Source organism: Vanacampus margaritifer, chromosome 12, assembly GCF_051991255.1.
Source record: "Vanacampus margaritifer isolate UIUO_Vmar chromosome 12, RoL_Vmar_1.0, whole genome shotgun sequence".
Lineage (NCBI taxonomy): Eukaryota > Metazoa > Chordata > Actinopteri > Syngnathiformes > Syngnathidae > Vanacampus > Vanacampus margaritifer.
The window spans coordinates 1276654-1291160 of record NC_135443.1 but is presented as its reverse complement, the minus strand read 5'-3'; the positions used below and the strand labels follow the sequence as shown (position 1 = coordinate 1291160).

The window sequence follows — 14507 nt, the reverse complement described above, 5'->3', positions numbered from 1 at the left end:
TTAATTTTTAATCAGTCACATCAAACGTAAGAGAATTTGCTTTCTGTGAAGGGAGCCCACAGTCATCAATTGAAACATGAAAAAGCACAGAGGACCAACAGATCAGTACAGGTAGCCACGAGGGGAGGGAAGGAGAGATGAGGAAGGAGTCAAAGGGTGGGTGAAGGGAAGAGAGGGTGGGAAGGTGGGAGGGTGGGACGGAGGGAGGTTCATCAGTGGAAGGTGATAAACTTTGCAAACCTTCCAAACTTGTCCTTGCTGCATAGGAGAGGGGGAAGCATTGGAACGGAGAGAAGAAGAGAAGAAATCAAAACCACCCAGACAAACTGCTCAACACACGCACAGACACACATGCATTGTTTGTGTTACACGCGTGTTGCTGCACTTGATCCACAACAATTAAAAAGGACATCACGCCGCGCGAGCATGCCACCGCTTCGCTAGTACTTAACACTCGCTCAACGCACGCTGACACGCCGAGTAGCATCTCTACCTACGCACTCGCCGGGAAGTAACACATCCATTTTGAGTGCCCACTGCAGTGCCCGAGTAATATGGCCGACACTCAGCGACAAGACAAAGTTAGGCCCCTGCGCTTTTTCCTCCACATTTTTGGGGAAGGCTGTTGCTTAGTAACTGGCAGACAGAGAGTGTTCCCTCGGCGTCCGTGCGCCGGCCACTTTGCTGCCGCTAAATGTCCTTGGACAGCTTTTCGAGCTGCCGATGTCTCTATTAAGTAATAATTACAGTGGCGGAACCTTGGTTTACAAAACTCTGTTCTCAGGCTGCAGCTATTTCATATTTTAGATTTGAGTGTCCCATCAATGCAATACTATGTTGCATGTGAGATACATCACCATCTGCACATTTTGGAGTAGTATTTGTGACTTTAAGTGTTTAAAAGACAAGGGTCTGGCCTGGTGAGTGACGTGGGTGCCAGCAAATGAGAGTGTAGAGTTTGCTCGGTGTCAACTGCGTGTTGAGTGAAGTGGCGTTACAAAAAAGAAAAAAAAGTAGAGGTGGCTAACATCAAAACGTTACCTCGAGTTGAACATCTAGACGTCGCATTGTGGTACACAGTCTACTTTTATCTTTCTTGTAAAGTGTGAAATGATCCCAAACGTTGGACATTCTCTGTCGTTAACCTATTTTGACACAGAATGGCGTGTAGAACTGTAGTAAAATTAGCCCTACTGGGGAAAAATAAAATCACTGTAAATTATTGAGGCAGAGATTTTGCATCACCTTTTTTTTGTAATCAAATTATTGGAGTTATTTAATTAGTTGTTGTAATGAGTTGAGCTCAACAGCACTTGATGAGAATAAATGATAACTAAATTGATCATTTGATTTTGATTTACTTATCTTGTAAATATCTCCAATTTCACGATTCAACTATCGTACTTCATTTCGATTTTTGTTGGAAGGATGACGTGTGCGATTGCTGCGAGTGACCCCCAACTTCCCCTCGGGCCATCATATCAGCCCGAGGCCAGGCTCGACAGTATATTCCGGAACATTCGGTGTAGCACGGAAGCACATTTAGTTGATCCCAGAACAGTTGGAGAATAACAAAGCACACAACACTGGTGGGGGAGTCGTGGCGTCGTGCAACACAATCCATCACAACAACAACAACACACCAATTCAAATGTGAAAAAGTAGACCATGTGAGGAATGCTGGTGTACTGCAAACTCATCTTTGTTGTGCAACGTGACTACAGTACTTTATTACTCAGTGCATGGACTTGAAAATAAACTACAGGAGATTGTAACCGCTTCACTCTGTGCTAAAGTCGTCCCGAGCCGATGACCTCATTTTCAGCTACTCTGTATTGGCTAGAAAATTTTTAACATTTTATTTCATTGCATTCATTTTTAAAGACCAAGTAATCCATTGGTACTTGCCAAATGGAAGAGCAATAGCTAGTTTTATATTAAACAATGTCACTTTTCAGGTTTTTGAATGCCGGTATTATAAAGGTGACAGTAACAGAGCAACACAGTTTGTGCGTCTGCAGTGCACTCTGTAGTACAACACACAGTGGGCGTCGCCTTTCTCCCCAAAACTTGTGTTCAGAGTCAGAGAGAAAAAAACAACAACTTTCAAACTCATTAAGAAAAACAAGGCATTTACTAAGAGGTGGAAACATTCTGCATCCATAACTGACAGTCAGGGCAAGACGAAAGATATTCTACAAAGCTTGTGGGGGGAAATTCTATGGCCAAAGAACTATAGATCCGACTCGGTAGCCGTCTGATACTCAAAAATCATGCGACTTGGGTGGAAAAAAATGGATCAGGACAAGGTGTGTTTCAAGCAGTTGCCAAACAAAACAAGAAGATGATGCCAGCTGAAGACTAAAACTAAAACTGTGAATACTAATACCAAAAACAGAGCAAGGGCTTCCTTTATCATTTGTGCGTTGCTCCATGCTAAAAACTCCAAGAAATAGGCCAAGGAGCAAAAAGCCTTAACACGATTTTAACATGCTGTTCAAAGCAAGGGAGATTGGTCGGAACGCAAATCATTATTAGACAGGCATCCAATTGTTCTCCCATCACCAATCGTTCCTCGTTCCCGCCTGTACGCGCCATGACTAGCATCGCCAAAGAAATGACGCTTGCTTTTGGCTCAAGCTAAAAAAAAAAATGAGATGGCTAAATGGGATTTTGGTTGGGAACGGGCTTCAATTGTGCAGTGTAGCCAAGCTTTACATTTGGGCCAATTAAGAAAAAAAACTTCAGTGTTTTTATTTTTATTTTTAAGAGGTCCTATGAGAAAATGAAGGTAAAATGACCATGATGGGAGGATGTGAAAGGGATTGTTCAACAAAATCAGTCAGAAAGAATCAATGTAGCTAATTGTGTCCATCGTGAACACACAATCAAAGAGGCCCTTCGTTATAATGAATATGACTGACCATTCCTTGTACTGCTGAGCGCAAATAGTTTTAAAAGCAAGACCAGTGTGAGCGTTCACACTCATGGCTTCTCTTTTACTACAACTTGGGATGTTTGACTCCTCCCTCCCTTTCATTCACAAACAATATAAGCCATCAGACTCCTCCTAGAAAAACACAAGACTTCTCTTGCCCTCACAAAGCAGCCTTCAAGACCGAACACCAACGTCATTATGAATACTACCATACCAATCACGGTACTTTGAGGAAAATAAAGTTAAAACAACACACACTGTGATGTCAGCTTGTGATAGACTTAACTCGCATGAAAGAGCAAATGTCATTTATGAGCACAACTTCACTTCTCTTCCTTTAAAGATTGGATTTAAACTCATGCATGTATTTTTTTTCACAACACCATGCCATGCAAATACCTACACTCACCAGTACACACTTTCATTTAATGATCTCCAATACAAGAGGTGTATGTGCCTTGATAAAGATACTGACTGGCACTGTCAGTGTTTATAATCAGGATTGTAGTAGCAATGTGACAAGTAGCTGCCATTAATTGTGAAATTTTATATTTAAAAAAAAGAGTAAATAAATAAAACATGGAATGAGCACTTCAAACACCTCTGAAATTCTCCGCAACAAATGGATTCAGGAAAAAAAAAAAAGTTTCCTTTCCACTTTCTTATGCCATACAAAAGTTCTTCTCAATTCAGAGGCTTGATATGATTTAAGAAGTGTTTGTAGTTTTAAAAGGAACCAAAAGGAGATGTGTTTCTGTTTGAGTAATTTTGGAATGATGCCAGTGTAAATATGAAAAACTGTGATTCACTTTTAGTTTTCAAACTACTTATTTGTGTCGTTAAACACTATAGAGTGCAAGAATCAATCAACCAAAATGATTACAAATTTTGATACAGCTCTTGCATTGGTTCTCATTGGGGGTTGTATACAATCATGACTTAAAATAGTGACGGTAAAATAAATATAAGGGTAACTATAGGAGTGTATATATATGAAAAGTGTGAAATATGTGAAAAATGTCAACTTGTGTGAATTTACACGTGTCTCAACATGCTATTTTGTTTATATAGCCTAGTTAGGAGTGCGGCCAGCCCATAAAGCTGCGGCCGTGCTTGAGCGCTCGTCTTCAGCTAGGCGGGGCCCCGGCTCTTTAGCCTAGCCTAGCCTAGCCGACACCATCCGCCATTAACTAAACATCAAGCGATAATAGCTGGGTGCCAGGCCCCGACGCTTGTAGTTAGAAGCTCGGGTGTGCAAATTGCTCGTCTCCGTCGTGATTGTTTTACTAGCGGATTAAATTGTGTATATTTTAACGTCCGTGGATAGTAAACGCCTCGAATCCGCAGTGAATTTCCTTTCGTGCGCAAGGGGCCAATATTACCGCAAGCTAACGCTGTTAGCCACAACCGTGCCCAGTATCAGGCTCAATCATGGCAATTTAAGGCCAATTCTCTCGCTTATTCGCTCCGTTGCGAGGTAATCCATAACGCTCATTATATGGAAAAGACGAAGGGAAGCTAAATGTATTAAGACTTTATCTACAGTGCCAGCTAATCAAGCATTCACACTCTGACATACGATAATACAAGTGACGCCGGCTTTCAGGTACGGATCGGATAATGCATCTCCATTCAAGCTTGTCCGTGTGCTTAGTGTGCGCATTTAATGTGTGAGTGTGCGAACCTTTTTGATATTGTAAACACGGGTCAGCATCCCGATGCCTCTGTCGTTGAGGATGGTGAGCTTTTCGGCCAGCTTCTGCTGGCTAGGCTGGATCACTCCCCGAGACATCTTGGAGCTCCTCGATCTCCACAAATCAGTCGAGAAAGGAAAAAAGCACGGGTATAAAATCACAAATGTCCGCAGTCTCGGCTTGTCTATTTGTGGCGTTTATGTTGGAATTAGATTTGGGCCATGATCAGATAGCCAGGGACAGCAGCAGCTTCCTGTACTCCACCCACCGTCGCTCCAGCCGCTCGCCGTGTTTTTTTTTTTCTCTTTCTCGGTCACTAGGATGAGAGGAGAGGAGGCGTCCTCGTTTCCAGATCGTGCCGCGTTCACGGTCAGTGCACCTCGAATTTGCATCACGACTTGCACAGACTGCCAGCCTAATTTACTACGTTTATGCCACATTTCTCTATCTATTGACGACTTATACCATTTGTTGATGACTAAACAATATGCAAAAGAACTATCCATGGCAGAGTTCTGAGGCGCAAACTTCTATCGTGCGTTTGTAAACAACAAGCATCTGAATGTTCACCGACATATTCTATGGATGATGAGACAAATGTTGAACATTCCTAAAAAGGACCGTCAAACTAATTCTTTAAGACCTGGACGACCTGCTGTGAGTGACGCAACCATGCATTCTCCTAGTTTTTACCAGAAAAAAGAAAGAATGTTTGGCCGACAGTTTGTGACCTTAAGATGAAGCAGAACAACCATCCAAAACACACCACAAGGACGTTGACTTAAAATGGCTTAACATTAAAACAATTTAAAGAAGATTTTGGTGTGGCCGAGTCAGGTCAAATTCTAGACTTGAATCAGATTAAAATGGCATGGCATGACTTTAAAAATGCTGTTTTTGCTCCAAAATGCTGCAGTGTCGTTAAATTAAAACATCTCTTCAAAGAAGAGTGGGCCAAAGTATAGTAGTTATTTATTATTATTATTATTTTTAAAAAAAGCTTGATTTTAGTTGTTGCTGCTGAGGGTTGCCCGGCAGCCAGTTCTTAGGTTTGGGGGCCCCACACATGTAGTCTACCTTTACCCCCTCCCCAATAAAGACATTTATATTTTTTTAAAGTGACATTTGTTTAACTGTGTTATGTTTGCCTAATATTCACATTTGTTTGATGATGAATATGAAAACATTAACAGTAAAACTTTGAGACTGTACCAACAAAGTACAGTTAAAAACAAAGAACAAAAATGAGGAACTCTGAGGAAATTTAACTAAAAGAAAACAGAAGATTAAGATGCTACATGTTGGTATGTGACAATTGTAAATAATAATAATAATAATAATAATAATAATAATAGTGTGAATATGTTCCAGTAAAATTTGAACTGCAAGTGAGCCGTAAACGGATTCCTAATTTTCTCAGAGACTGTGAACGCATCATATGCTGACGTACTTCCGGCTTCTTGGTCAGCGTGTAATGTTGAACGTTTGTAAGATAACTATATAAATCATGCAATGTTTCTCTCTTTAGGTCTTGGCAATAGCTGATTTAATGTTACAGAAAGGCTTGGAACCACGATTAGGAAACTTTGTTGTTGCATGTTGTGTCAATAATCCTGTTTATTTTTAACGAGGTGAGTACACGATTCATTTTAACTAACAAAAAAAAAGAAACGTACTCATCCCCTAGCCTACCTAATGGAGTCATCCAACTAGCTGGATTTTTATTTTAGGTAGGAATTAAGTGATAATTGAAACAAATTGCAGATATATACTGTCACCTGACACCCAATTTGTTTACATTGCATAGATATAATTCATCAGTATCACGTACGCCGAAAAATACATTTTGTGCCTTCTTTCCTTGCTAAAGTAGCTAAAGTTCTCCATGTTGTATTTCTTCCAGCTCTGCTTCACCCTCCTGCGATGCATTCACTGTCTGGGCAGATCCAAGGCTTCTCCAAAAGCCGCCTGAGGAAACAGTGCACTCATGTTACCACGGTGACGGGCAAGAAGCTTTTGGAGAGGAGCACCAATGGCAGCGTACAGGTGGAGGAGCTGGAGGACGGAAACGGATGCGGATTTGTGGAGGATAAAAGTCTAGACCTTCAAGTTGGAGTGGTCCGACCTTTCTTACTGCTGGGTAAGAAATAACAGCAGCCAATCTTTAAGTTGATCTACTAAGTCTTTTACTCATTATGTCATAGCATTGACAACTTTAGCTATACATTACAAATAACACTTATTCTATGCAAGTTGCAACTAATTGGAGTATTTCCCTGTTCCTGTATTGGTGGAGAGTTTAAAATTTCGGTCAATAGAAATGCTTACATGCATTTCCTCGATGCTTGTTACTAGGCAGAATTCATGTAGCACTACGCTTGTGTAAAGAAGTCAGAAAGACACACAAGAAGGAAACATAACATAAAACAGTGCTTTAAGGAATAGGTGGCAAGTTCATTTATACACAACTTCACTGCATTGCATTTGTAAAAATCTGTATGAAATGTAAAATAAAAATGGTAGAGAAACTAACTTAACAGCACCACCTAGTGGGGCCGTAATGCTGATGCGCATTACGTATATCCGCGTCCTGCTGGAGTGTCCTTGAGCCTGACATTGAACTCCCTCACAGCTCAGCGTGGCCGTTCTGTTTAGTCGACACACATGCGACCCTTCACCTCGCAGACGAGACAACTCGTCAGCGGGGATCAATATTAATATTGCATCTGTTCGGCTCAATAAAAGTGAATATTTCCTTTATGGCACATTAGTGCTAACGGCATTGAAGTGCTGCTCATTTTTTCTCCACGTCGTCAGCCAATCAGCGTCAGCACGCACCACGAAATTCACTCGCTAACAACTGCTCTGCTGGGATTTTGCGTCAGCCAGGTTTTTTTTCTTCCATTTTCTGAGCAAAACTCATTTCAAGATGACGCACTTGCCCTGTGAACACCACACATACTTTCAACTCTCCTTGTCCATTTTTATGAAAGGCAAGACACTCTAATTGTCCCTCTGAGGAGAGATTCACTTTTACACATATTTTTCCCGATATTGTACTAACACACAACACATTGGACATTTTGGAGTTGAGGAGAGTAGTCTACCATTACATACAGTTGACGTCCCGCCTCTGATACAGCTCTAATATCACCTCAGAAGGTGGAAAATTCCCATGTTGAATTTGTTATTGATGATTACGGGAGAAGGGTTACAACAAACGAGTCAATTGATAGTTAATTAATCTGTCACTTATTTTTCTGATTCACTGATGAATCAGATTTAAAAATATATATAATTTTCATCCCTTTTTTTCAAAAAACGGGACACGTGGACAATTATTAAATTAGTTGTTGGTGGTTATTATCCGCCAATTACTTTATTCTCACAAGTTCTTACATTTCTTTCTTTTGTCATTACACAAAAATACACAAATTCTTTCATTGTTGTGTGCCCATATCAAACATCAATTTTTTTGAATTGTCTATCAGCATTAATGCATCACAGCCCACATGCTCTCATCCACTGCTGCCCCGAAATTCAGTATTCTTGTTGTGTCATAATGAGAGAGGCAATTTTATTATTCACTATTTGCAGTTCTTGTAAAACCCATAGCCTTTTTTTTCCTTTTTCTTTTGCTTCAGCAGTTATGTTTCAAACACTCTTTTTTTTTTCCTACTCTTTCAGCCTCTCAGGATGCGGCCCACGACATGGACACCTTGCAGAGATATCAGGTCAGTGTAGAAGAGAGTGGACGTGTGCGGGGTGGCATGAATCAATAGGCGTGTCCTTGCCGTGTGGCGATCACATGTGCGAGACATGAGATTAGACGCAGACCCTCGCGGTGTGGCTTCGGCTCAGTAGGTGGAGTAAATGATGCCAGCACGGCTCCGAGGAAATGCTTTCACTCTGGGGACAATCGCTTTCATACCTCGGCTAGTTCTGCCTGGAAAGACATGAGCCGGCCGTTTCCTGCTGCTTGTTGAAGCTCATGAGACGTGATCACATTTTGGAAGCACTGAATGGCCACTTTATTAGGTACACAGTCTGTTGAGATCTAACAAGGCATTTGTCAAAAAATCTGGCTTTTCCAACAAATATTTTAAGATGAAGGCCGTAATTATCAAAAATGATGCAGCATCATCCTCAAGACCATTTTAAGACCTTTGAAAGCCCATCACAAAAATAGCATGGCCAAAATATTAGTGCAAAATGACTTGAGGTGATCAAATATTGTGAAAAAAAATATTGAGGCCAAGTTGCACACTCCTACTAGTCATGTTTAGTGAAGGAAAGGTCTCAAAATGGATCAAAACACCCGTAAAGAATGCTCGAAAAAATCTTGAATTAGGTCAAGGTAGACGTCAAGGAAAAGACAAATCATTTAAAAGTTGTAATTTTAAAAGAACGAAGTTTTGATTTTATGTCTACATGAATGTTATGATTTTACCCGACAGAAACAACATTGATTCCCTAAACAAATATTTGCACGAGTCAGTGACGGAGTGAAAGTTTGTTTATTTTGAACGGGATACAAATATCAAAATGAGACCACTCGCAAGGAGAGTTCTGTCAGCCACAACTCGCGTCCCGATGCCTGCTCCTGATGTCACTCACCGGGCCACGCCTCTTAAAGGCACACAGACAAGTGGGCCGACACAAATATTACAGTATGTACAGTTTATTTACACTTTATAAAACCAGTTTAATTCTTCAGATTTTCTTTTACATGTATTATGTTTTTTTATGTCACATCACAAATTCAACTCGTGATTCAAGGTAGGTCTGCATTTTTGTTATTTTATGTAGTTACGAGTGTGTGTGAATTCGGCGTCTATCAAATCTAAAAAAAAAAATTGTCAAAAAAAGAAAAAAAAACGCTCGTCATCTTTCATTTTCGTTTGTGCGCCCCGATGTGGTCGTTAATCACGCTAACTGACTGTTGCAATTTAATTCCAGCACGCACCTGTGACACGTTGCGCAGTAATTAGCGCCATCGATCACGTGCTAACATGCTAATGCGCGCTAACGTGCAAGAGGCCATCAACCAGACTCGTTGAGGTTGCTGACTTTGACCACATTTACATTGCGGCTGCTTTTCTTTCCAAGCACATTAAGAGCGAGCGAAACGAGCGTGCTTGAGTGTAATTTGCTGACCCCCCCCGAACCCCCTCTTCCACGTTGACTGCTGCAGCCGCGCCTCGTTAATGAGCCACAAAAGTGTCATTCACTTTGGACTGCTGCTCTCCATTTGCTGAACACAACACTCACGGTGCTGTGTGAGTACACCGCAGTCATCATTTTACTCATTCCGCACTCCTGCTTTTATTGCCGGTGTGAGTTCAAATGCGCACACTTTTATTGGGGGCTCTATTCAGCTGCCCATATATATACAGTGCAGTGCTCAGTGGTGGGCCGTGCCCCTTCAGTGGGGACTTAATCCTCCTCTTGATACCACCACTATCATGCCACGTTATACAATTCATCTTCTTCTTCCTTTCCTTTTGGCTTTTCCCTTCAGGGGTCGCCACAGCGTATCATCGATACTACAAAAAAGTAGGTATGTTCGATATCACTTTTTAAAAGATCGATACCAATCGGAGTTAACGTGTGAAATCTGCCACCAAAAAAACAATGACAGATAATTCAAAGAAAGATGTGCAGTATATACCTCCATATAGCATTCTTTCTTCAATTATCTCTTCTTCTAATTTCAAATTTTTGCTTCCGGATTGTAAAATGGCCACAAGAGGGCTGTTGCGAGTACCGATACCTTAAAATAAGGCCGTAACCTGGTGTCGGTACTTGCCCCCTAACATAAAAGGTAATATAACAGCATTCAACTGTGCCACTTGCATCATCTGTAGGAGTTCACAATACAGATTTAGCGAACAACATAACAGAAACGTCAAACATTGAAATAAAATACAGACGTCGACTATGAAATGTGTTAATGTGGTGTGCAGATAACTACAGACATTAAACGAGTTTTGCTCCGGCCAACCAACCAGAGGCTGGAAAAATACTGACGTCATTAAGTTTAGTGGCCCTTTCGAATGTGATTGGAAAATTTTGTTAAATTCAACTTGACAAATAACCGTTCCCATTCATCTGTATTCCAAATCAAATTTGCCGCTTGAGCACAAGCTTGCCCATCTCTGATCTAAAGGATCAACGCAAGTGAACAAAATATAATCGCCATCAAGCAGGGAATTGAGATGATGGGAATGTTAGCAAGCAATGCACAGGTCTCGGTGCTGGTCGCTCGGTACAATATGGCAAAATTGACAAGAAGGCATTTGCAAAAGAAGGAAAATGAGCTGCGTTATGTAAAGAGACTAGAGCAGAGGATTGAGGCCACGCAGGTAAAGTCACTTGAGAGAGACGACGACAACAAAATGAATCAACGCCATCTGTCTCATAATAAACACTCCTTCTGTCTACCGTTCTCCCCCCCCCCTAACACACACACCTGCTTCATTTTCTTGCTCTCTGTCAAAGCCATTGTGTCATCACAATGTCCCCCTTCACAATGGAGGCTCATTTGCTCAAGGTGCCTCAATTGTCTCTTTGTGTTCCAGGTGTCGCACGTGCTCAACGTGGCCTACGGCGTTGCCAACCCCTTCCCCAATCAGCTGGTCTACAAGACCGTCCAGATCCTGGACCTCCCGGAAACACAAATCGCTTCATACGTGAATGAGTGCGGCGCCTTTATAGATCAGGCCCGGGAACAGGTACACACGCACACACACACCCGGAGACAATTCATCCATATGCACTTTCTAGCTGTGTCTCCGGGGAGCACTTGCGATTGGCTCTCGCTGCCCTGCTTTACTGTGTGCTCAATCAACGAAAGGCTCACTGTACATTCATCATGTTGCTTTATACCAGACGGGAGAAGCGAATAAACGCCCGGCTACAAATTAAAACAAGACGCAGAAAGGCCAACATAGCCGCATCAGCAAAGTGTTCATGTATAGCTGAGATGTCTGAAACGCTTTTTGTTTTCTTGATAACACACCACATTGCACAGTTGAGTACGTTACGAGCAACAGAATGGATTGCCTGAGCAAAGTAATTCCACTCCTCTCCTATAGGTGGTGCTAGGCCACTTTTCGTCTCATAGATCATTATTTTTTTTCTTTTGGATATTTTACTGCATTTATAATTTTTATTATATACTTTGTATTATTTTCTGTACAAATAACATACATTGAAGTCATTAAGTAGGACTGCAGCTTTTAAATATTAATATATATAAAAATTACGTTTATTTACAATAGGGAGATACATCAGTCAGTAACAAAAGAATTGAAGAGATGCTTGCATTAGATTTAACAGAAAGCTAATTTTCGGCTGTAGTCTCGAACAAAATAAACCAAAACATATACAAACCCCAAATTGAGACACACAGCAACTAACATGCACAGACTCATATTAAGTATACAATAAAATGCATCGGTTCAGCTACAAAAACAAATGAATAATTTCTAATCGCTCTGTGCGACCCGAACCAATGGTTGCAAACCTTAAACCAATTACCATGAATACAAATATGACAGCAGAATGACTGGGCGAGATTATTTCTACTTAAAGAGGCACATGCAGTATATCAGCTTCAATTGATTTAACGAATGTCAATATGCATCCTGGAAGTCTGATTTCAGTTGAACAATCTCTAATGCCCCGGCCTGCAACCTCCCTGCAGTACATTCACCTTTATTGGTTTATCGGCAGTGCAACGCAGCGCAAAGACCAAAGCTCAGCACAAAGTCCAGGCTGGCATCAAGTCCACTTTTGAGTGTCCCTTTCTTCACCTCTGACCTCCTTTTATTGGATGGCGTTCCTGGCAGTTCTTCCTGCACGCTGGACAATGTGATGCGCGCGCTGATATGAAAACACTCAGCCCAGCGCTGTCAAATAAGGACAAAACAAGAGCACTCCAAACTAAAGCAAATTAAGTTTCCATGTTGCCCGTGATGGATTATCTAGTCTGGGCAGTTTTCATTTTGCAGATGTTTCTTATCCCCCTAAAAGTCTCAAAACAAGGTCTGCCATGTGTAAGTATGGCGAAGCCTGCGCAGATAATGCAATGGCGCGAGCTCTCGGACTGATAGTGAGTCATGAGAAATGAATATTCTTATCTGTGTGTGTTTTACGTCGGCCGGCGCGAGCCCTGAGGGGCTGCCAGATTGGGTTATGTTTGAAAGCAAACCACAGAAAGCAGCGATAACATGTCTATTGCGGCGGGAAAAACATATTTTCCATCATCCATCCGACTTTGCTGGACGTTGATTGACACGCGGAGAGAGACAAGAGATCGGACAGTGACAGGCGGGGGCGGCTGCTTTCCGCGTGGATTACAAAACGTCACCAATGCGTCAACGGGGCCGGCATCGCGACTGAGCTTTGGGCCCGTCTCAAGATGCGACTTTAATTTAATCATTACCATCCTGACACTGCAGGCGGTAAAAATAATTACATTGGCATTAATATTAATCAAGTTACATATTCACGCTCCCGTACACAGATTCCATCTCGACATATATTCTATCTATTACTGCTTGGGTGGGAATAAAATACAAATACATAATGCAGTTGTTTTCCGCTCCGCTTAATAAGATGGACCCTCAAGTTGAACACCCTTAAGGTCGAACCATTCAGAAATTGACAGTTTCAGTTTTTGAACAGTGTGCTATTTTGTGGTTTATTTTTTGAAAGTTACCTATTTACGTTTTTTTTTTTCACACTTGCTGAAACGCTTTGAAGATGCTGCCAAAATGCTGTTGAAATAGGAAAGTAGTACTTTGTATGTCGACGTTACTGAGAGGCAAGCTTTATGTGCTGACAAATGAAAATAGACCGCTGGTTCACGAACCTCGCAATTTTTCCCGATGCTTTCTGGTCGTCTTTTTCCCCGATCCATCTAGTGTACTGTGTACTGCGCTCCCCTCCCCTCCAGCCTTGAAGCAGTACCGGCTAAGATTTAGGAGAGGCGGGCCGCTGCTGCTAAATGAATGCAGAGGAAACACTGTTAATTGTATGTGGATCTTCAAAACCTGAAACATGGTCGCAGGTTTTCCTGCTTGGCGTGCAGCAAATAGTGGCTTTTTTTGCAAGATGAATATAAACAAAAATGTGATGAAACCTGACCTCAGCATCAAAGGATGACCTATTTTACTTCACGTGTCGAATATTAAATGGTCAATTGTCTTTGTGTCTTCAGGATGGCGTTGTTCTCGTCCACTGCAACGCGGGCGTGTCACGCTCGTCCTCCATCGTCATGGCGTACTTGATGTGGAGAGAAGAGCTCCTGTTTGACGAGGCCTACCGCCAGGTCAAGCTAGCGAGGCCTTCCAGTCGACCCAACCCGGGATTCCACCATCAGCTTCAGAACTACAGACCATGAACAGTTCCAGTTCAATTCCGATTTTTTTTTTTTCTACAGTGCCAATTCACAACAAAAGTTATCAGTGAGGAGACCAAGTGAACCCCACACGAGCAAAGCGCTAGGCTACGGGGGCAGGGAAAAAGTCCAGAAGAAACCTGCAAAAGGCACAGTCGAGTCCAAGGTGAGACCGGGTTCTCAGACGTTTTGGGTCCAGGGATCCCATAAGGGGAGACATTTTTCCACGGACCTTCTCATAGTCCTAATTTCCATCAAACAATAAACAAAAATCACATTTAATTAATTATTTTATTTTTTTACACAAATAAGTTGTACCGTTATGAAAATAAAGTTTGATTTTATTTACCCCAAGTTAAAAATGTGCGTGTGTGCGTGTGCGCGCGCTCGTGTGCCAGAAACACAGAAAGCGTCTCCCATCGAGAGATGCTCGTGTATTGTCGCGTGAAATATATATCTGCTGTTGTTA

At 41.7% G+C, this 14507-nt stretch overlaps 3 protein-coding genes across 13 annotated transcripts in view; 2 read left to right on the top strand and 1 right to left on the bottom strand.

Annotated features, from left to right (window-relative positions):
* Window positions 1-4940, bottom strand: part of nckap1 (NCK-associated protein 1) — a 23675-nt gene extending 18735 nt beyond the window's left edge. For 4 of the 8 annotated variants that reach the window (XM_077582388.1, XM_077582392.1, XM_077582389.1 and 1 more), the window contains exon 1: window positions 4623-4939. In XM_077582388.1, coding sequence (XP_077438514.1) covers window positions 4623-4730 — 108 coding nt within the window. In that variant the 5' untranslated portion in view covers window positions 4731-4939. Of the gene's footprint in view, window positions 1-240; window positions 259-4622 lie in introns of all 8 variants that reach the window. The other 4 variants (XM_077582386.1, XM_077582387.1, XM_077582390.1 and 1 more) reach the window with 2 other exon arrangements.
* Window positions 1-14507, top strand: part of LOC144061701 (dual specificity protein phosphatase 19-like) — a 17834-nt gene extending 3327 nt beyond the window's left edge. The window contains exons 3-7 of one of the 3 annotated variants that reach the window (XM_077582397.1): window positions 6536-6772; window positions 8320-8366; window positions 11214-11366; window positions 13859-13969; window positions 14081-14507. In XM_077582397.1, coding sequence (XP_077438523.1) covers window positions 6536-6772; window positions 8320-8366; window positions 11214-11366; window positions 13859-13969; window positions 14081-14122 — 590 coding nt within the window. In that variant the 3' untranslated portion in view covers window positions 14123-14507. Of the gene's footprint in view, window positions 1-6535; window positions 6773-8319; window positions 8367-11213; window positions 11367-12369; window positions 13200-13858 lie in introns of those variants that run through there. The other 2 variants (XM_077582395.1, XM_077582396.1) reach the window with 2 other exon arrangements.
* The window catches only part of LOC144061698 (uncharacterized), a 46084-nt gene continuing 45636 nt past the window's right edge, over window positions 14060-14507 (top strand). The window contains exon 1 of one of the 2 annotated variants that reach the window (XM_077582383.1): window positions 14060-14204. The gene's annotated coding sequence lies outside the window, so the exon portion shown is untranslated. The remainder of the gene's footprint in view (window positions 14205-14507) is intronic. The other variant, XM_077582385.1, reaches the window with a different exon arrangement.